General features: G+C 40.8%; 1 protein-coding gene across 1 annotated transcript; it reads right to left on the bottom strand.

The window, feature by feature from the left end:
* Positions 1 to 6,392: 6,392 nt before the first annotated feature.
* On the bottom strand, positions 6,393 to 19,732 carry tmc2b (transmembrane channel-like 2b; the record flags this gene model as incomplete). The annotated part of the gene is made up of 20 exons (XM_083527547.1): positions 6,393 to 7,463; positions 7,901 to 8,024; positions 8,156 to 8,234; positions 8,411 to 8,533; positions 10,761 to 11,000; positions 11,097 to 11,164; positions 12,930 to 13,058; positions 13,153 to 13,314; positions 13,428 to 13,607; positions 13,723 to 13,917; positions 14,584 to 14,731; positions 14,829 to 14,971; positions 15,074 to 15,172; positions 15,734 to 15,840; positions 15,917 to 15,998; positions 16,089 to 16,179; positions 17,284 to 17,427; positions 18,201 to 18,582; positions 19,528 to 19,563; positions 19,690 to 19,732. 20 exons carry the CDS (start codon positions 19,730 to 19,732, stop codon positions 7,279 to 7,281), a joined length of 2,760 nt encoding a protein of 919 aa, XP_083383673.1. The 3' UTR covers positions 6,393 to 7,278.
* Between the last annotated feature and the right edge of the window lie 4,137 nt (positions 19,733 to 23,869).

The raw sequence follows: 23,869 nt of genomic DNA, 5'->3' as shown, positions 1-23,869 counted from the left end.
TTTTTTTTTTTTTTTTATCAAGACTTCAAATAAAGAGACTGATTGGCATGTGCAATCTCATTTTTAGATGTAGGTGAGGTGAGGTGAGGTGAGGTGAGGCCTGGGTTGCACTCACCATTCCAATTCATCCCTTAACCATATTTAAGGTGTTCAATAGGAATGAGATCAGCTCTCAATAGCAGGTCACTCAAGATTCTCTATTCCAACCCATATCTTAATGGGCATAAGGTCATTGTTATGCTGGAACAGGTTTGGGTCTCAGTTTATGTGAGGGGAAATTAAATTCTACCACATCCGATATAATTGTGTGCCTCCAACAATATTTTTCAGATTTTACCTTCCCCTATAAAGTTCTGTGCCTCTAACCACATTTTTAGAATAGAATAAAGTCTTTATTTGTCTCACATACATTATAGCACAGTGCAATTCTTTTGTTTGTATATCCTAGAAGGTTCAGAAGCTGGGGTCAGACATGCTACAGTACCCCGGGAGCACAGAGGGTTAAGGGCCTTGCTCAGGGGCCAAAGAGTGGCAGCTTGGCGATACTAGGGCTTGAACCCCCAGCTTTCCAATCAGTATCCCAGCACCTTAACCACTGAGCTACCACTCCCTAATTGCAAACTTTGTTCACAGACGATGACTTCTGGAGTTGTTAATGAGCCCTTAAAGTGATTTCCATTACAGAATCGTGACTGTTTTAAGTGTAGTGCCACCCGAGGGCTCGAAGAACACCGCTGTCCAATATTGACTTTCACCCGTTGTTTCTTGTGCACAGAGATTTATCCAGATTCCTTGAAACTTTTGCTAATATTACATATTTTAAATTATGAGATATTTAACTGTTTTGCTATTTTAAGTTGAGGAACATTGCTCTGAAATCGCTCCACAATTTGTAAACACAGTCTTTCACAGATTGGTGAATTAAATTCTGAAAGACTCTGTAAGACTCTCTAAATACCCTATTTATACCAAATCATCTCACTGACCTGTTGTCAATTAACCTTATTAGTTGCAAAATGTTTAAATTAAAATAAAAAAAACTTTAATTTTAATAACATTGACTTTTGTAGCCCCTTCCCAACTTAACTGAGATGTGTTGCAGCCAACAAATTTAAAATGACCATATTTTGTCCTTAAAATGGTACATTTCCTTAATTTAAACATTTGATGTGTTCTATGCCCTATTGTAAATAAAATATGGGTTTATGAGATTTGCTTATCATTGCATTTCATTTTTCTTTACATTTTACACATTGTGGCAACTTTTTGAAATTGGGTTTGTACAAATGCTATCAAATAAAAAAAAATCAAGGCAATCAAAAACCTTTAGTGTGTGAGAAGCTATAGATTTTTCTTACACATGTAACATTTTTCATGCAAAATAAGTATTTGAACACCCTGCTATTTTGCAAGTTCTCCCACTTCATGGAGGGGTCTGAAATTGTCATCGTAGGTGCATGTCCACTGTGAGAGACATAATCTAAAAAAAAAAGAAATCCAGAAATCACAATGAATGATTTTTTAACTATTTATTTGTATGATACAGCTGCAAATAAGTATTTAAACACCTGAGGAAGTCAATGTTAATATTTGGTACAGTAGCCTTTGTTTGCAATTACAGAGGTCAAACGTTTCCTGTAGTTTTTTACCAGGTTTGCACACACTGCAGGAGGGATTTTGGCCCACTCCTCCATACAGATCTTCTCTAGATCAGTCAGGTTTCTGGCCTGTCGCTGAGAAACACAGAGTTTGAGCTCCCTCCAAAGATTCTCTATTGGGTTTAGGTCTGGAGACAGACCTACAGAGCCAGTCCTTGGTTATCCTGGCTGTGTGCTTCGGGTCATTGTCATGTTGGAAGACCCAGCCTCGACCCATCTTCAATGCTCTAACTGAGGGAAGGAGGTTGTTCCCCAAAATCTCGCAATACATGGCCCCGGTCATCCTCTCCTTAATACAGTGCAGTCGCCCTTTCCCATGTGCAGAAAAACACCCCCAAAGCATGATGCTACCACCCCCATGCTTCACAGTAGGGATGGTGTTCTTGGGATGGTACTTATCATTCTTCTTCCTCCAAACACGTTTAGTGGAATTATGACCCAAAAGTTCTATTTTGGTCTCATCTGACCACATGACTTTCTCCCATGACTCCTCTGGATCATCCAAATGGTCATTGGCAAACTTAAGATGTGCCTGGACATGTGCTGGTTTAAGCAGGGGAACCTTCCGTGCCATGCATGATTTCAAACCATGACGTCTTAGTGTATTACCAACTGTAACCTTGGAAACGGTGGTCCCAGCTCTTTTCAGGTCATTGACCAGCTCCTCCCGTGTAGTTCTGGGCTGATTTCTCACCTTCCTTGGGATCATTGAGACCCAACGAGGTGAGATCTTGCACGGAGCCCCAGTCCGAGGGAGATTGACAGTAATGTTTAGCTTCTTCCATTTTCTAATGATTGCTCCAACAGTGGACCTTTTTTTACCAAGCTGCTTGGCAATTTCCCAGTAGCCCTTTCCAGCCTTGTGGAGGTGTACAATTTTGTCTCTAGTGTCTTTGGACAGCTCTTTAGTCTTGGCCATGTTAGTAGTTGGATTCTTACTGATTGTATGGGGTGGACAGGTGTCTTTATGCAGCTAACAACCTCAAACAGGTGCATCAAATTTAGGATAATAAATGTAGTGGATAATAAATGAGAGATACTACATCAGGGACCGTGACGTCGCCCGGTATGGCGCAGCCGGGGCCCCACCCTGGAGCCAGGCCCGGGGTTGGGGCTCGTATGCGAGCGCCTGGTGGCCGGGCCTTCCCCCACAGGGTCCGGCCGGGCTCAGCCCGAAGGAGCGACGTGGGGCCGCCTTCCAGTGGGCTCACCACCTGCAGGAGGGACCGTAAGGGGCCGGTGCTAAGAGGATCGGGCAGCAGTCGAAGGTGGAGGCCTCGACAACCCGATCCCTGGACACGGAAGCTAGCTCTAGGGACGTGGAATGTCACCTCGCTGGCGGGGAAGGAGCCTGAGATTGTGCGTGAGGTTGAGAGGTTCCGACTAGAGATAGTCGGGATCACCTCTACGCACGGCCTGGGCTCTGGAACCACACTCCTCGAGAGAGGATGGACTCTTTACAACTCTGGAGCTGCCCATGGTGAAAGGCGTCGGGCTGGTGTGGGTTTGCTTATAGCCCCCCAGCTCAGCCGCCATGTGTTGGAGTTTACCCCGGTGAACGAGAGGGTCGTTTCCCTGCGCCTACGGGTCGGGGATAGGTCTCTCACTGTCGTGTGTGCCTACGGGCCAAACGGCAGTATAGAGTACCCGGCCTTCTTGGGGTCTCTGGGAGGGGTGCTGGACAGTGCTCCGACTGGGGACTCCGTCGTTCTACTAGGAGACTTCAATGCACACGTGGGCAGCGACAGTGACACCTGGAGGGGCGTGATTGGGAGGAACGGCCCCCCTGATCTGAACCCGAGCGGTGTTCAGTTATTGGACTTCTGTGCTAGTTACAGTTTGTCCATAACGAACACCATGTTCAAGCATAAGGGTGTCCATCAGTACACGTGGCACCAGGACACCCTAGGCCGCAGGTCGATGATCGACTTTGTGGTCGTTTCATCTGACCTGCGGCCGTATGTCTTGGACACTCGGGTAAAGAGAGGGGCGGAGCTGTCAACTGATCACCACCTGGTGGTGAGTTGGATCCGATGGCGGGGGAGGAAGCTGGACAGACTCGGCAGACCCAAGCGTACTGTGAGGGTCTGCTGGGAACGTTTGGCCGAGCCTCCTGTCAGAGAGATCTTCAACTCCCACCTCCGGCAGAGCTTTGACCAGATCCCGAGGGAGGCCGGAGATATTGAGTCCGAGTGGACCATGTTCTCCACCTCCATTGTCGAAGCGGCCGCTCGGAGCTGTGGCAGTAAGGTCTCCGGTGCCTGTCGAGGCGGCAATCCCCGAACCCGGTGGTGGAAACCGGAAGTAAGGGATGCCGTCAAGCTGAAGAAGGAGTCCTACCTGGCCTGGTTGGCTTGTGGGACTCCTGAGGCAGCTGACGGGTACCGGCAGGCCAAGCGAACTGCAGCCCGGGTGGTTATCGAGGCAAAAACTCGGGCCTGGGAGGAGCTCGGTGAGGCCATGGAGAAGGACTATCGGCTGGCCTCGAAGAAATTCTGGCAAACCGTCCGGCGCCTCAGGAGGGGAAAGCAGTGCCCCACCAATGCTGTTTACAGTAGAGGTGGGGAGCTGTTGACCTCAACTGGGGATGTCGTTGGACGGTGGAAGGAATACTTCGAGGATCTCCTCAATCCCGCCGTCACGTCTTCCATTGAGGAAGCAGAGGCTGAGGGCTCAGAGGCGGACTCGTCCATCACCCAAGCTGAAGTCACCGAGGTAGTAAAGAAACTCCTCGGTGGCAGGGCACCGGGGGTGGATGAGATCCGCCCTGAGTACCTCAAGTCTCTGGATGTTGTGGGGCTGTCTTGGCTGACACGCCTCTGCAGCATCGCGTGGCGGTCGGGGACAGTGCCTCTGGAATGGCAGACCGGGGTGGTGGTCCCTCTTTTTAAGAAGGGGGACCGGAGGGTGTGTTCCAACTATAGGGGGATCACACTTCTCAGCCTACCTGGGAAAGTCTATGCCAGGGTACTGGAGAGGAGAATACGGCCGATAGTAGAACCTCGGATTCAGGAGGAACAATGTGGTTTTCGTCCAGGCCGTGGAACACTGGACCAGCTCTATACCCTCTACAGGGTGCTGGAGGGTTCATGGGAGTTTGCCCAACCAGTCCACATGTGCTTTGTGGATTTGGAAAAGGCATTCGACTGTGTCCCTCGCGGCGGCCTGTGGAGGGTGCTCCGGGAGTATGGGGTCGGGGGCCCTTTACTAAGGGCTGTCCGGTCCCTGTATGACCGAAGCAGGAGCTTGGTTCGCATTGCCGGCAGTAAGTCAGACTTGTTCCCGGTGCATGTTGGACTCCGGCAGGGCTGCCCTTTGTCACCGGTTCTGTTCATAATTTTTATGGACAGAATTTCTAGGCGCAGCCAGGGGTCGGAGGGTGTCCGGTTTGGTGACGACACGATTTCGTCTTTGCTCTTTGCAGATGATGTTGTCGTGTTGGCTTCATCAGACCAGGACCTTCAGCATGCACTGGGACGGTTTGCAGCCGAGTGTGAAGCGGCTGGGATGAGAATCAGCACCTCCAAATCCGAGGCCATGGTCCTCAGTCGGAAAAGGGTGGCTTGCCCACTTCAGGTTGGTGGGGAGTTCCTGCCGCAAGTGGAGGAGTTTAAGTATCTTGGGGTTTTGTTCACGAGTGAGGGAAGGGTGGAACGGGAGATTGACAGACGGATCGGTGCAGCTTCTGCAGTAATGCGGTCGATGTACCGGTCTGTCGTGGTGAAGAAGGAGCTGAGCCGCAAGGCGAAACTTTCGATTTACCGGTCAATCTACGTTCCTACTCTCACCTATGGTCATGAGCTCTGGGTCATGACCGAAAGGACAAGATCCCGGATACAGGCGGCCGAAATGTGCTTCCTCCGCAGGGTGGCTGGGCGATCCCTTAGAGATAGGGTGAGAAGCTTAGTCACTCGGGAGGAGCTCGGAGTAGATCCGCTGCTCCTCCACATCGAGAGGGGTCAGCTGAGGTGGCTCGGGCATCTGTTCCGGATGCCTCCTGGACGCCTTCCTGGGAAGGTGTTCCGGGCGCGTCCCACTGGGAGGAGACCCCGGGGAAGACCTAGGACACGCTGGAGAGACTATGTCTCCCGGCTGGCCTGGGAACGCCTTGGTGTCCCCCCGGAAGAGCTGGAAGAAGTGTCTAGGGAGAGGGAAGTCTGGGCATCTTTGCTTAGACTGCTGCCCCCGCGACCCGGCATCGGATAAGCGGGAGAAGATGGATGGATGGATGGAAATGTAGTGGAGGTGGACATTTTAAAGGCAGACTAACAGGTCTTTGAAGGTCAGAATTCTAGCTGATAGACAGGTGTTCAAATACTTATTTGCAACTGTGTCATACAAATAAATAGTTTAAAAATCATATATTGTGATTTCTGGATTTTTTTTTTTAGATTATGTCTCTCACAGTGGACATACACCTACGATGACAATTTCAGACCCCTCCATGATTTCTAAGCGGGAGAACTTGCAAAATAGCAGGGTGTTCAAATACTTATTTTCCTCACTGTATATACAAATAAAGCTGAGGCAAAATGTTTCTTAAATATCAAAACTAATTCATTATTTAAAATCGCTTTCTGATCAAAGTTCTCATTATCCACTTCTCCAAAATTAATCCCACCTAATCTTGTGTAATCTAAACCAGATCATTGTAAAAGCAATGTCAGTCATGTCTAAGATGTTAAGTGGTGCACATGAAGTATATAAAAACCAGGCTTGTTACTGCTAAAACTGTTTTTATTTCATTAGTTATCATAGCGTTACATTTCACTCACTTGGTTTAAATGACCCTGGACCCTTGGATGATCAATCTGCCACACTGTGATACATTTTTTCTCATAAAAACAGTTGTTTTTTTTTCATTGTTGCATGATGTTAAAGAAAAAAAAAAATCATCCTTTTGAATAAACTACAAAGCTACTCTGAACTAGAATATAGATACAAACATGGTGCATCTGGAGGCCGATTAACACTATGTATGCATGACCACCGAGGTATTTCTTTGACCATTTTTCAAATATACATTGTAAAGGAAACTTAAAAAAGAATGGGCCTGGCTGTGTAGAACAGCACAGAGCTGTACACCATTGTTCTTTATGTGGCAATTCATGACCATAGAGATATTTTAGGTTATTCCCTAGTAAATTACTTTGTTTGTTTTTCTTTTAAAATGGCAGTAACTCATATGCAAATGTAATACATGCCCTTTGGTTGTAAAAATTGATATAAATAACTGCAGTGTTAAAGTGGCTATTTACTCTATTTTGGCTGCATCTGTTCATAAAAATGAGCATACAGGTTTCTGTAAATCTGTAATCATGTCTGTTGTCTTCTTTACCAATTCAATTCAATTGGATTCATTTAACCTCTTCATTTTGGCCTGTAGTTGACTATCGGGTATGGCTTCTACCCTCCTCGTCCCCATAGGATGAGGACGGTCTTTTGAGGATAAGGCTGAACATCTGACATAGGGTAGTTTTTCTTCGTTCTGCATCAAAAGATGCTTTAGCTTGTTCCCGGTCACTCCTCCAGGGTTTTACTAGCCATATTCATCCTATTGTTTGTTTACACATTACATGTCTGGCTGATATCGCTTTACAATAGAACGTGTTATGTCAGATCACACCGGTGGAGGTCCTCTTCCACGACCAGCAGGGGCTGGTGAGTGGGTCACGGGCGCTCTGGGATTCGCGGCAGCCAAAGAAACATCCTTCTGCATTTTTACTCCTTTACCATTGGTTGCTGTTCCAACTTTATCTGTGATCTTTGGAGACTTACCAGCAGGGGGCTGATGTGCAGGATTCTCTGCAGTTTAAGGGGAAAAGACATGGGCAAATGTGAGCATAGCCTAGTTTGTATCCTATTACTTACCTCTTAATGAACCTCAGTGCAGTTGGATATAAGTTTCAGGCATAAAACGTGGAAAATCTGTACATATAGCAAAGACGTAGCAGATTTTTTTTGTGAATGAAAATGTTAAGTTTTTTTTACATAGGAAAACCATGTGTTGTTGGTCGACTGAAAATCTTTTTCTGATTCGCTCTACTCGACATTAGACATAATTAAAATGTTTTACTTAGTATATTAAAACTCCTGCCTGATATTAATGTTTTCTGTGAAACATTCAAATATTTCCTAGAACTTTTGTCCACCTACATTTTGATAACTAGTGACGTGAAAACAGACTTAAACAACAGCCAATAGAAAGCTTACATTCATTAAACAAATATGGGTCCACTAACCTGCTCCCTCTTTAGCTGATGGTGGTGGAATCAAGGATTTATTGGGCAAAAGATCCTCCAAGTCCTTCATCACCTGATTAGTGCTGTCTTTATTGTTCCTCCGGTTCTTCTCCTCATCTCTTTGCTATAGCCAAATCCGACAAAACATTGTATTTTAGTCTTGAATAGATGACTGTAGGTTACTATATATTTGATTTGATTTATAAGATTATGCATTGAGTAATAGCAGAATGTGTCATCATAGACTGCGCACACCATTTGTATTTTCCTTTTCAAATCCATGTTAGCTTTCTGGTAGGCCTTTGAGACTGTATTCAGATAGTAGATAGCTAGCCTGTAAAACATCAGACCACAAGACATAATAACTCTCAAAGTACAGAGGCTTCTGGTATGCATTTAAGAATGCAGTTCTCTATAAAGAAAGACCTAGAAATTGTACATTTAATTAATATATAATATACAACAATTGCTGTAAACTAATAGCTCATTGACCATACAGTGAGCACTCACACCATGAGAAGGACGACTGATATAATGAGTCCTGGGTTGGATGCGTAAATAAAGATGTTGGCCATAAATGCTGGAAGGTTCTGGATCGTCTCGATTACCACATCGTACATCTTCTCTCTCCCACTGTTCAGGATTAAAAAAAAGTTGAAGGTTGCTGCTTTGAATCCAACACAACTATCAAATCATAGCTACTAATAGTGTTTTTATATGCACCTAAGGTTAGATTGGAGTTCGGAGAACCAATGAACACATGAAGCATATGTTTTTTTTAATTGGTTTCCCCAACTCCATTTTTGTTTATGTTGCAGTCTGATACTACAATCGTTCAAATTCATTTCTCATTTAGCTACACTGAGTACCCCATAATGACAAAGTGGATACAGAATTCTGAAAGTGTTTAAATTTTTTTTTAAATAGACCCTTTGCAACAACACTTGAAATGTAGTTCAATTCTCTCAATTCTCTTGATCATTGCTGAGATGCTTTTTACAGCTTGGTTGGAGTCCATCTGTGGTAAATTAAAATTGATTGGACATGATTTCGAAAGGCATATACTGTACCTCTTTATAGAAGGCCTCACAGAAGACAATGCATATCAGAGCAAAAACAACGCCATGAGGTCAAAGGAACTGCCTGCAGAGCTCAGAGAGGACTGTTGCAAAGCACAGATATAAAAAGCTACATAAAAATGGCTGCCGCACTGATTGATCAAGAACACAGTGGCCTCCAAAATTCTCAAATGGAAGAATTTTGGAACAACCAGAACTCTACCAAGAGCTATTTGCCTGGTCAAACTGAACAATCGGGGAGAAGGGCCTTAGTAAAAGCAGTGACCAAGAATTCAGTAGTCACTCTAAATGAGCTCTGTAAATCCTGTGTGGAGATGGAACAAGGATCCAGAAGAACAACCATCATTGCAGCTCTCCACCGATCTGGGCTTTAAGGCAGAGTGGCCTTTGGATTCTCCTCAAACTTGGAGTTTGCACAAAAAAAAGGCACCTTAAGAACTCTCAGACTCTGAGGAACAAGATTTTCTGGTCTGATGAAACCAAGATTGAAATTTTAAGCCTAAGTGATATTTCTGGAGGAAACCAGGCACTATACCAAAAGTGAAGCATGGTGGTGGCAGCATCATGCTGTGGGGATATTTTTTAGCAGCAGGGACTAGGAGACTAGTCATGGTTGAAGGAATTCTTACTGAAGAAAGTACATATTATCAATAAAAACCTGTTCCATATAGCTCAGTACCTCAGACATGGCCGAAGGTTCACCTTCCTACATGACAACAACCATAATCACAAAGCCAAGACAATACACGAGAGGCTTGGGGACGACTCTGTGAATGTCCTAAAGAGTCCTGACTTGAACAATATTATACATGTCTAGATAGACCAGAAAGTGGCTTTGCACCGACAGTCACATCCAACCTGTCCCACTTTAAGAGGACTTGCAAAGAAGAATGGCAGAAAAAAGCCCAATCCAGGTCTGCAAAGCTTGTGTAATAACCAAAAAGACTTGAGGCTGTATTTACTTCCAGATGTGCTTTAAACTAAGGGTCTGATTTAAAGGGTCTGAATACTTATGTACATGTGATATTTCAGTTGTTTGATTGTACTATCAGGCTTCAACATAACAAAATTGGAAATAGTAAAGACTAAACTCTATTAACTATAACATGCAGATTTGTAAATAGTATAAATAAATTGTAAATTAATATAATAAGGTATGATAAGTCATGTCATATTTCCCAGATATCGCAGAAGTCTAAAAGTCTATGAGGTATTTAAAGTGTTAAATATGAAGCCCCATTAAATATACACTATATAGACAAAAGTCCACCTGACTTTTCAAACCATATGTGGGAAGAAGATCTTGATTGGACTGCTATAGAGCTTTGACTTCAACACCTTTTTGATACATTAGAATGTTGATTGCAACCCAGGCAAACCAGACCCACAGTCCTACATCAGTATCTGACATTAATAATGTTTTTTTAGCTGAATTAATACAAATCTCCACAAATACACTCCAAAATCTAGTGCAAATTAAGAAAACATTTTCCCTGGACAGTAGTAGTTATTATAAAAGCAATGGATTTTTAAAAAGTGCACTGAATCTTAAGGTCATATTAGAACAAACTTTTGTCCATATTGTGTATGCTGCTTTCTGGGCAAAAAGAATTCCTGAATGTAACCTGTGGTCCATTTGTTAGTTAAAAGGTATTATAAAAAATAAATGTATACACAATAAAAATTGCTATCTATTGGGTACACATAATAACCATCTTAATATGATCTAATAGTGTGTGTTGGAATATGTATATGTATATGTATATGTTTATTTGTGTGACCTAAAGGGACCACAGTCAAATGATGGAGACATGGTCATCATGGTGTAGACCACAGGCATGAGGCTGAGGAAGAGCACGACCAGCAGGATGCCCATGTAGAAGTTGTTGGAGCGTGAAGCTTTAAACACTCTCTCATGAGGAACGTTACTGCTCATTACAGCCCAGCACTGGAAATACATGGAGGTCACGAGGCGCAGAATGTTTATACCCACCAACCCTGGAGCATAAAATGCACCCATCCTAAAGAAAACATAAAGGACACACACATATGTAAGTTCCTTAGCACGCAGGTCTTTTTTTATTATTATTTTGTCATTGAAGGGCATACATTCTCACCAGATCATTCCCTGGTTGAAAATGAGCCCGAGTACATTTCCACTAATATCGAACTCTCCGTACGAAGGCTGTAAAACATGAACACATAAAACACAGTTTAAAGAAGAGCACAATACGTTGCTCCGGACAGTATAAAGCTCTCCCTCTTTCTGTAATTAAGTGCCCTGGGTAGAGTCAGATGTCTCTGTGTTTGTCTTGTTGTTAAGTATCAGATATCATGCTAGCTGTTGCTTTCAGGGAGTCATGTTAGCAATGAATTAATGAGATTTGTGAGTGTATTTTTTGTGCACATCCAAGTAAACAGGGTAGGAGCCACATCATGCTGGTAAAATAATTCAGTAGAAATTTTCTATGTGGCAAATCAAGTGTTTTTCCCTGTTTAATCTTAATCTCCTTCTTTTGCACAGCAAAATGGTGATCTCTTTTGTAGCAGGAGCTACAAGAGTTAAAGAACCAGTACCAGGAATTGGTACCAATGAAAACCACCTCTTCCAATACAGAATCTAGACCCCACCAAAATGAGAAGCAAAACACACTGTACTGCACATGTAAGACCCTTTATGAGTAGAAACATTTTAGCTCCAGAATACTGGTAAAAAAAACAAAATCAGGATGGAACAGTTCTGTAATGAAATCCAAGGTGTAACTTTTCTCCCCATGCCTCCGAGCAACTCTTGACTCCTCCAACCTTGATCTATAATTTGAAGTACTGGGATTCAAACTGCAAAATTGTCATATACGATTTGCACAATACCACTATAGGCACAATACATAGAATGCCTTCCTTAGTATTGCCTTCCTTGATACTGATTTTCTTACTCTGTTTTCTGAGATTTTTCCTCCTTTGTCCTCCATGACCTAAACCGTTTCAGACCTCCAGAGAGCATTCAGTGGAGCGAAGCAGCTAAAGAGAAACTCCTGTCACATCAACAAAGCCCTTTTTTTTTTATATAAAGGAAACTGCTTGGTTCCTAGACTGTGCCGCAAAGTAGAAATAACACGGGCATTTCCTCCCAATTCAAACAGAACCGCCTTAGCTAAATTGGAACAAGTGTTTGAAATGCTTAAGATTTAAGCAAGTTAAAATCAGGTCAATTACTTCAATGCTCCCAAACATACTTTCATGTGTGGTGGCTGTTTCCAACCAGCTATAACCTTAAATATTGAAAACACCTGCCTAATATTGTGTTGTTCTGCTTGTACCATCCATATGTTGTAAAAGAGATCGCAATTCATCAGACCATGCCAGTTCTGATGTTTATGTATCCATTGTAAGTGATTTCAACAGTCTCCAAGGGTCAGCATGGCCACTCTGATTGGCAACCCCTTATGCAGTGTTAACTCTTTCAGCAGTTTGTGCTACAGTTGCACTTGTGTGAGATTGGACCAGACATGCTAGCCTGCACTCCCCACTTGCATTACTGAGCCTTGGGCTTCCATGATCTTATTGCTGGATCATGGGTTGTTGTTTTTTTCCACTTTGGTAGTTTCTTACACCAATGTATACCTGAAACACCCAACAAGACCTGCTGTTTTAAGGATGCTCTGACTCATCTATCAATCATAATTAGCAACCATTTTTCCTTCTTCCAACACATCGACTTTAAAAACTGACTGTTCATTTATTGCATAATTTATCCCACCCCCTTGTCAGACGCTACTGTAATGAGATAATCAATAATAGTTATGTTACATTCATTTAGGAAAGTGTCAGGTTCCCATATAGATCACCAATTATACACTACATTTTAAGACGTGCTGGTCTGGAATCACCAAACACCCAATTTAAACATTTAAAACACTGAATTTATAGAATCCTGAATAGTAACTCACAAAGCCAGCCTCGAGGTCCCAGCACCAACAGTAGTTCAGAAAACGCACAATTAATGCTCTCATGAAGTCTCCAACCAGAATCGTCAGATAGGTCACTTGAATGTCTGACACCGTCAGCTTCACAAACTCCTATAGCAAGAAGCAGATGTAAATCCTTTCAAATTTAGAACGGCACATTTGCATTACATTTGTTCAGTATTAAAAAAAATGGGATGGAACGCACAATTCCCACTTCAGTTTCCCAGCATGGACCCCTGATAACATCAGCAGGCGAGATTTCAGGTGGTGGAATGTTCTCGGTCACGTTGTGATACAGAGTGTAGTTAGCATAGTACTGGTTTAGAGCCCAGTCAGTTTCATTCTTGATCAGTTTCTCCTTATCCAGCTTGTGTTGAAGGACCAAAAAAGTGGGAATTTTATTGTTAAAAATTGGTGTGAAGCATTTAATTAGCATGGCTTAGAACATTATAGCATATTTGCCAACCATATCTGTTGTACCTTCTCATTGACATCATCAATAAGGGCAAATAGGAAGGTGTAAAGGTTTCCCAGGAAGAGGGCAAAGATGCGGCCCAGCTGCCACTTCAGGGCGATCCGAGGATGATAATCTTCCAGTTCGGCAATGGTCTCAAACAAAGGTGGACACACCAAACCCAACAGAGACATTACAATCTCCACCTATAGGACATATTATTAGGGAATAAAGTGTATACATATATAATAGAATTTTTTTAAGAAGCAATAAATGATAAAAAAGTACAAAAACAGGTAAATGAAACATTGAACCAGATACCTCATTTTTCTGATACCAGGATAACTCTTTGCTATCCAGTTTAGCAAAGTCTTGTGATCTTTTCACCACAAAGTAGATTAGATATCCGCTCCCTCCCAGGCTGCACAGGATCAACACATTAGCGAGGACACGCAGAAATCTCCTCAAATGAATGTTTTCATCCTTCAAATTCTCCTGCTCATCCACTATAGATTCCTAAGGAAATATGGTTATAGTCGAAACAGGTCATCCAGCGCTATAAAACGTGTATCATCAAATACACATTTCCTTATTGAACACCCCATTCCTGAGTGTCTATTTTTTGCCGTTATAGTTGCCCCTAATATTTAGATATTTGGACATGGCTGGAGGGGGTCTATTCAGATACAAAAACGTTAGTAAGATCTGACCCGGATGTCCGGGTGGTATACAATTGCTGCTCCAGTTCATCCCATAGGTGTTCAGTGGTGCTGAGGTCCACAAATGCACATGGCCACAGAGTGTACAAAAGGCCAGAATTTTGTCTATGAATTTTATAGATGTATTTTTAAACCTAAGTCAATACAATATACATTTTATAATATTTACCATGCTCTGGGTCACTAGGTGTAAGCCTGAGCTTGAAACTGGGATGCTTCATCTACTGATCATAATCTTTAAACCAAGGTTATGGAAGACATCAAGATTGTTTTCCAATTGAGGCTCAGGACGTACACCAGTGTATCCAACAGTATATGTTTCCTTGTTCTTACACTCTGAATTCAGTTTGGTTTCATGTCAAAAGTAAAGCAGACAAAACAGTCCACATACTACAAACCTGAGTTTATAATTTCGGACATGTTTAAATAGTTGTTTAAATAATAAAGTAAAGTTTTTTCTGACCTTGAAGCTAGTTGTGATGGAAGCATACTTGTTGTCGGCTGTCTCTGGGTTTCCGATGAGGTAATCCCAACTAGTGAAGAGTTTCCAGCAAAACACAAAGTCACTCTCCTCTCCCCCGTCACCTCCTTCGTTGGCATTTCTTGCCATCCTATGACAAAATGTCATTTTGTGTATCAGCCATATGAACTTTGGTTCAGAATCTTCCTTTCCAACACAGGAATACTGAATAGGGAAAAAAGACTCACGTCCTGATCACCACCATCAGGCTGTAGCCGAATATTCCTATTCCGACTAGGAAATAGGACAAGGGGAGACGAAACTTAAGTAGTCCAATAGTGTTCTGGTTATTATAGTAGCCATAAAAGAGGACAGAGTACTTGCAGTAACCCTATAGAAAAATAAAAATAAAAATGTTTAATCAATATGTAAATTCTCAACCAATGCTTTCAATGGATTTTGTTAGATTTGAGCATAATAATCTATATCTCACCCCAAATTCAAAAAGGACTGAGAAGTCCATGGCGGTATCCTGCTCTTCTCTAGGGACAGTTTTCCTGGCGATGGAGCCATATGGTAAACCCATCAGGACCTCCAGAAAGAGAGCGAGATGTGACTTTACAGATTACTTCAATCACCAAATCTGTCTGAAAGAGTAGGAATAGATTTAACAGGAGAGTATCATCTGTTTCAATTGTTCAATATGAATGCTTATGATACTGACCATATAACTGTATATATACAATATGCCTTGTTTTTTATATTTTATGTTACTTAATAAACCTCTCATGACCCACCAGCAGGTTCAGGCCTGCATCCTATTTTCTTGTAACTAAAATATTTTCTAGTGGATGTATTTTTTTTGCTTAATAATTCATAGCAATTCTCAGTATTATATAGTTAAGGATGAGCAACTAAAAAAGAAAGAGTTTAAACAGAGGAAGACTAAAAAATAAAGAGTTCAAGTACATTAACTTACCAAACATTGTTACATATGAAAAAATAATGAATTAGTTCAAAAAATCTTTCTAATTCAATAGAAATGCTTTTTGGATGATCAAACCTCACACCATTGTCTATTTTGAGATGTAATCCATAAACAAAAAAGTATCTCAATATTTTTGTCCCAAAATATAGTGAATTACAGGTTTACCTCAGGAATGACAACAAGCCCAAACATGAGGCCAAAGAGAACAAGGTTTAGGCCATACATCCACCTGAGGAAGATGAAGTAGGAGGCTACAGATGACCCAAAGTGACCTTTGAAAAAGCAGATCAAGTCAGTAACAAACAGGATCTGAGAAATCTGATATAATAATATCGGGTGTAGACCAACTTTCTACTTCTTTGATTTTCCTTTCCCACGGAATACATGCTGTCTTAAAGTTATCAAAGTCTCGATTGAACTTGATCAATTTCTGCGAAAGATAAGACAGAAAATGTAATGAATTTAGACATTATATGTTTTTTTTTATGTCCACACTGTTTTGTTAAACAAACTACTATACCTTTTTCATCATAACTTTGAAGGCATAGAGCTTCCGTCCTTTTCCTTTGCCCAATGCACCTTCGAACTTCTCAACGAATTCTTGTGCTTCCCTAAAACCATTTCCACAGACAGAATAATGATAATTCATTCAATTAATGTGCTTATATTCCATCACTAACATAAAGTTTGAACTGTTCTTGGTTTTATCTGCTTTTAAGAACTACAGGTTTCTTCCGTTGCATATCTTTATTAGAAAATAACGTTAATTCAGGCAGCATCATTACATGCAGTCAGTGGTCCGATTGCTCATCCCTGTGGAGTAAACACAAACGTTGACACCTGTTCAGGAATATCACGTTCCACCCGCTACTAGTTTCCAACGTAACCCGAGACATTAGCCAATTAATTACCTCCTGGATTAGTGAGATATGTGGGGATCGTGACAAGACACATTAAATACACAACAAATGAAACCCAATATTTTTTAGCAATAAAGTGAAGCACTCAAGCAAAAAAGACAAAATGCTTTATCAAGTCTCCCCCAATCAAAATACTTAAGGCTAATTAAGTACAGTAACAAATTTCATTTACCTCCACCACTTATCCACCACTGGAAATGATAATCTGAAAAATAATTAATTAAGCTAACCAAGACCCCACTGTCATCCAGCCAGGCTTGTAGTTCAAAAGGAATTCCTTCCAGATACTGGGATATTTAAGGCACTCCCTTGCCATGTTGCAGCTCTTTAAGTCTCGGGATCTTTTTCTCCATACCTCAGGTACTCTGCGAAACTCAAACCCCTGAAGTCCAGCTGCCAGCGCAGGCTATCACTGTTCTCTTGGAAAGTGTTTAATTCTACTACCTCTGAACTTGTCTAAACTATCATCTATTCTGCCTCAAGACAGCCCGGGGCACCCTGAGGTAAAGGTTCACCACAAGGCCATAGTGGAAAAGGTTTGAGAGCATTTAATCGAACTTTGTACAGATCGTCTTGGGGACCAAAATAGACAACACAAGTTCCTGCAAAATGATCACACCAATTCAGCTGCAATGTGGCTGAGACAATCATGAAAGATATTTTGTAGTTAAAGGCTTAGGGAATACGCTTCAAACAAAAGTTGCTGGTATGGTAAATAAATGGTAAATAGACAAATTCTAGTATGCCTCCTTTCAGAAGCCAGCCATTTTGTGATATAAGAGAAAGACACGTTACTTCAAAATCCCAAGTCGTTTTTTCATCCGCCACGGTTTGTTTCGGAGCGTGGCAATAAGTTTCTTTTTTTCTTCGACTTCTTCTTTTAGCTGAGCCATTTCGCTTTCTGATAGGGACTCAGCATCGGAATCGCCAGCCGATGAGCTGCCAAAGAGGGAAATCAGATATCCCAATATGAGGAGATACAGTAGGTTAATATCGGTTTGTAGTTAGACTGTGATTAATAGATAGATCTCTTTTTTTCATCCAAACGAGGAATTCACAAATGCTTTAGCTATGTATTCTAGCACAATACTTTTGAAATGTAGAGAAAACTGAACAAAGGAAATGTATAAAATCTTACATAAACTTGTTAGACTAAAGATGAATTTGCAAGAGTGATTTGGTTCTGTCAGCCATACATTTACAGGTGATGACTCTACCACCACCATGTTTCACACATGAAGCAGTAAGCTCAAGTCCTTTAGGTTGGACAATGAATTGTGGAATTCTGTATGAAAATTCCATATACTTGGGCGTCAACCAATATATATGGGAATAAGGAATTTCACTGCCAGTTTCTGTCAGAAAACACTATGGATAAGTTAGGCTAATATTTTCTGTACTATTTGCATATAAATGCTAAGTGAGATTAAATAATTTTGCCCATAGTATGCTAGCTGTAGTTAGCTAGCTGAAAAAAAAGACAGAAAACTGTGTATTTTTTTGTTTATTTCTATTTTTGTTCCCCTGTTTTAAATAACTCACCAGTGTTAGTGAGCTACAGAAGGTTGCTGATTATGTGTAAACAGGACTCATTTTATACTTTCTTCAAATACCCGCCTTAGTCTTTTTACAAATTTGCCCAACATAATATTCTAAGAACTTATCATCCCTTGAAAGGCTAATCTAGAAAGAAAGACTATAGAATATTCTACCTGCTACCATCTCCTTTTTTCTTTTTGTCTGCCCCCTTTTCTTTCCCATCTTTACTTGCTCCTTTTCCAGTCTTCTCTTTATTGTTCTCTTCATCTTTTTCTTTCTTAGTCGTTCCTTTTCCTTTCTTCTTGTTCCCTTTGTCCTCTTCACTGTCCACATCAGAGTCCTGGGCCGTGCCATTGGCCTTCTTCCTGTTGTTTGCTTTCCTCCGGCCGCGTGGTCTCTCGCGCTCATTGTCCTCGGAATTATCACCTCTCCTCCTTCTGCCTCTTCTTAGGCGAGGAGCATCGTCTTCCTCATCATCATCGCTGTCTGTTGGTTTGTTTCGGCGAGTTGGAGGTCTGGGTCTTCCAGCACTTCTTGGTCTCCTTCTGGTGTCATCTGAACAACAGGTAAAAATTTCACTGTACAAGTTTAAAGTAATTTAATAAACTTTATAATAGTATCCTATGCTTCATGAATATGTTAAGAAAGTTTAATTTCCTCAGTGGTTGTAGGGACAACAACATTTCTAAAGTCAAATCTGCTGAATTTGAGCTCATATAAGAAAGAAATGGGTTTGTTTTGTTCTGGTTCTTCTTGGCCACCTAGAAAATATTGACGGCATCATGAATTTTTTTTACAAGTTCCAGGATATTTCAGTCCAAAAACACTTTTCCTCAATATAAAAATATCAATGAACTTTGGAAAACATGTTTATGTGTGTTTTTAATAATGAGTGCTATGGTCTTAAACATTACAGTGGGCTCCAACATTCTGTGGCTACATTGAAAAAAAATCTGATCATCACTAGTAATCAAGAGAACGGTTTAGAACTTAAAAAGGAAAGAGCAAAGTATATAATATTCAAGATTCTTTAGTAAATGATTGATATTGATCATTTTGAACAGACTGGCACAAAAGCTTGTTTTCAACAAGCCTAATCTCTTTCAATACATGCATGCCTTTGAAGCAAAAAGGTCCCCCATTTAACAAACTGGGGACACATTTGTAATAGAAAATGTATTTAATTTTAGTAAGAATTTGAAGGTACTACTTTCAAAACTAGCACTTTCATATATGTATTTTAGACTTGACTGTATATTTATATAGTATTTGATAAGTAGTGGGAATACTATCAAGGTTCCGTTTTTAGGAGTCAAATAAAAATATACGAATTACTGTATTTGACTTCTCAAATGAAACTCCTGGTCAGAAATGGAGCTCTGTACATCCTTAGTCAAAGACCGATGAGCTTAATTCAACTGTGTATACATGAATAAAATCCTTATTGCAACTCTAAATAATGAAAATCAATTGAGAAATCAGTCAATTTCCATGACTTACCATCACTGTCTAACTCAGCATCTATCTCAATTCCAACTGGAACACACATATTCGAGGACATGTTACGTGCATATTCCTTTTTTTTTTGGTACAATTTTCCAAAATGTTAAAACTTTTTAATAAAATAAATATAAACAATGAAACCCATTCTGTTACACTCACCATCTTCCAGAGATGCGTCGATGCCGGTTTTTGGGCGCGGCATTTCCACTGTCTGTACACCTGATGTTTAGTGTTCGGTTGTTCCTGCAATCATCAGCATTCTGCTAAGGCATGACACGCAGAGGATACAGTTGAGTGACACTGTGCATGGCAGGTGCATCCCTTCCAAAACCCCGAGCATCAGATGTCCCCTTGGATACGGCAAACGATATCATGCCGGAAATTGGCATCCAAAAAAGCCTAGCGGCTCGAGGAGAAATCTCAAGTGGACAAGACGGACAAAAGACAACTGTAAAATGACCTGGTCTTAACCTGCGTGCAATCGCATCGTCGGTTAATCAGTACATGGACCAGAGTGCGATCGACCATAGATAACACTGACAATAATGGCTGGACCATGCTGAAAATAATTCAGTTATAATACACGTATGTACATGTGAAGTTGAGATTTGCAAATGACTATTTTGTGTGTGGAAAAAAGTCTTTTTCAAACGATTTACTAAGATTTGAAAGCAAGATCTCAATCCACAGCAACACTAGGGACAAGAGAATCATTTCAAGTGTCAACAGAAATAAATCCAAAGAAACCTTTTAATGGTATATGGATTTATTTTAATAATAATCATAAAAGAATGTTACTACTGTCTAGTTTTTGTGTACAACCTGACAGGGTTTTTTTATGTCTCTTTAATTAGTCCAACTTGTCTGCTTATGTGGACATAGCAGAGTCTGATGAATAATTCAGACTGGAATCGGACACAAAGGCACAACCAGTACAGCCATTAAAACCTTCTCCTTCCTAGAATTATGGCTCTATTTCACTGACCTTCACATGTACGTTTTGTCCGGCCTTTTTTTTTTTTTTTTTTAACTGTAAGTGACTCTTGTGTCCTTTCTAATGCAAATGGGTCCATGATCTAATGCACTTTTAATACTGGATTCAGGAAATAGACAACTGTAAAGATTTGCCACTTCCTGCAATTTGTCTTCTGAATTTAAAAAAAGCCATTGATTAGTATATATTTGTCCAGACAGTCTCTATCTATCTATCTATCTATCTATCTATCTATCTATCTATCTATCTATCTATCTATCTATCTATCTATCTATCTATCTATCTATCTATCTATCTACACAGAAGACTGTTTAATACTTCTCTATATTTGTATATATATATTTACTGTTACAATACTGTAACAATAATCTGTTTACTGTTTACTGTTACAATAATCTCCACTCTTCTGGGGAGATTTGTGCCCATTCAGCCACAAGGGTGTTGTGGTCAAAAAGTAAAGTAAAACCAGGTATTGATGTAGGTGAGATCTTCCACACACCTCTAACCCATGTAAACCATATTATTGTTATGCTGGCACAGGTTTGGGTCTCCTTTGAAGGGAATGTTTTATGCTACTGCAAAGACATCCATATCCTTCTTCATTGTGGTAATGACATGTGACTGTAAAATGTCAGGTGTCCCAATACTTTTTAGAATCAGAACCAGAATATGGTTTATTGGCCAAGTGTACTGACACACACAAGGAATTTGGTTCCAGCTCTTAGTGACTCTTAAAGTACAACACTATACATTCAGCTTGGACTATAAAAGACAAAAACAGACTATACAAGACAATTCAGACAATGTGAGACAATATAGACAGTACGAGTATTAAATAGGGATACAGAGTATATGACAGATCAGATTTGTATTCCATAACAAATCAGTTATGGAATCCCTAAAAAGATAAAACAGCAACTGGTTAGAACCTTGAGGTGAAGAATGTGAAAATTTGGCCCTACAGCCAGGGCTTACTAGGTTTTAAGCCCCTTTCACTGAAATGACCCCTCCTTTAAGGTTCGAACAGTCCATCTCTGGTGATACGACAGCTGTAAGATGGTGGTGTATTGTCTTCAAACGGTCTGCATTTATCCGCATCAAATCTGGAACACCAAGAAAGAGCCACCTTTGCCGATGCCTTGATAACAGTGGTCAATCAAGAACAAAGAAAACAAACAAGTCTTAAGTTAATAGTTAATGATATATTACTTGTACAAAAGTTAGTGGGCACCTAACCATTCATATGTGCTTTGTAAACATCTCATCAGGTCTCCCCTCCGTGGATCTTCCCACTTCGTCCAGGCCTGCCTCTGGATAGTGTTCTCTTCGACTGGAGGCCAGCTTGGGATGGTTTCTCATCAACACCTTGGGTGGTTCTATAAAATTCCGGAGTAAGAACGGGCGAATTGAGGATGGATTGGACTGTAGTTAATGTCAACAGTCTGCTACATTGACTCAGGACTACTTTTCGTTTCTGATCATCATCACTGTACCCCGCAACATCGTATATCTGCTATAAATGGACATTCGGTGCAACCCAGATGAGGTTGGGTTCCCTTTTGAGTCTGGTTCCTCTTAAGGTTTCTTCCTTATGCCATCTCGGAGTTTTTCCTTGCCACAGTCGCCACCGGCTTGCTCATCAGGGACAAATTCCGTAGAGCTCCGTAGCAGGCCACTCAAGATCTTCCACACACTTTTTAATCCATGTAATGCATATCTTCATGGAGCTTTCTTTGTGCAAAGAGGCATTGTCATGGCATTGCAAAAGACGTCCTATACAGTCCTATACAATTTAGGGAAGAATAGCATGTGGCTTCAAAAGCTTCAATACTTTTTTCCACATATTGTGTTCGCTCATGAAAACATATGTGCAAGAGTCTCTGAAGTTTCTAAAATATGAATACTTCAGACACCTTTTTTAAATATGTGAAAGTTAATAGATATAATCACCAAAGTATGGGTACCCAAAAATAAATGCACTAGATAATCAGTACTCTAAATGGTACACGACGGCAGGGCAAATGACGTAGTCCAGAAATTCAGACGCTACACATATATCTGTGCCGTCAAATCTGTAACAGTGCGGAAAAGGATCCATTGATGGGACACAGTACACCAGGAGAGATAACATTAGGTTTGAGAATACAGCGAGGGGGCATCTGAAACTCCAGCAGTGTGTATTTGAAAAGCATGAAAACAATGCACACAATGTAACCTCAGGTCCCTTCTGCTTCAGGCATTCAGAAAGCGATGCGTGCCTCGAAACAAATTTCACCAGAGCCGGAAACCGGATACGCTTATTACATTGAACCAATTCTGAAATATTTATTCATGAGCCGAGGTGCATTGTTAATGAATTACTGACTTATTATTAAAGCAGCTCATGTTTCCAGTCGAGTTATATTATTTAGTCCAGATGATTTATTTATTTATTATTTGTGATGCTTGATGGAACATCTATACAATCTATAAGATATATTGATATTCCATAAAACAAAGGTATTGGAACACCTGAATTTTTTCGAGCCATATGTGGTTCATACCCAAACTTCCAACACAATTGAGGCACACTGTATAGGATGTCTTTGGATGCAGTAGCATGAAATTTTTTATCACTTGAGCTAGAAGACACAAACCTGTTCCAGCATGACGATGCCCTTGTGCATAAAGCCAGCCCCATGTAGATATGGTTTCTATGGTTTTAGTGAAAGATCTTGAGTGGTTTATAGCTATCCATATTGGGATAAACTGGGACACTCCCTTCTTACCCTTCATCAGTGCCTGGTTTTCTTAAATGAATTCTCACAATTCTTCACAAGCACACTCTAAAATCTAGTGGAACAATTTCCCAGAGAAGTGGAGTAACAACAACTGGGGACTAAATGTGGACTGGGAGGTTCAAAAAGCAAATCCACAACCATTTTGTCCATATAGTGTAAATCAGGGACAGTAATAATAACCACTAATAATATGATTATAGATTTTAGATTAGAGACTGAAGCCTAGTCGATGTGTTTAAAATTGAATGAGAGACTCAGGGTTCTTGGGTACTAATCTTTTATTATGTCCTATTATTCATAATTACATTAATCTTCTTCCTCATGGTGTTATCATCAAAAAACTTTCACATACAACCAAGACCTAGGTATATTGCAGCCATGTTTAAACATATATAATTGAGATTTGTTGTATAACAGCCAAAAAGAAATATAATGCAGTTATCAGGTTTAGTGAGAGAGAGAAAAAGCGAGAGAGAGAGAGTGAGAAAGAGAGAGAGACATATTGAGGTGTAGGCACATCTAAGATCAGACAGGTGAAACTTGACTAACGATGTGGAGACAATGA

Source organism: Silurus aristotelis, assembly GCF_946808225.1.
Source record: "Silurus aristotelis genome assembly, chromosome: 23".
NCBI lineage: Eukaryota > Metazoa > Chordata > Actinopteri > Siluriformes > Siluridae > Silurus > Silurus aristotelis.
The sequence above is the reverse complement of the archived record's forward strand: the minus strand, read 5'-3'. Positions and strand labels throughout refer to the sequence as shown.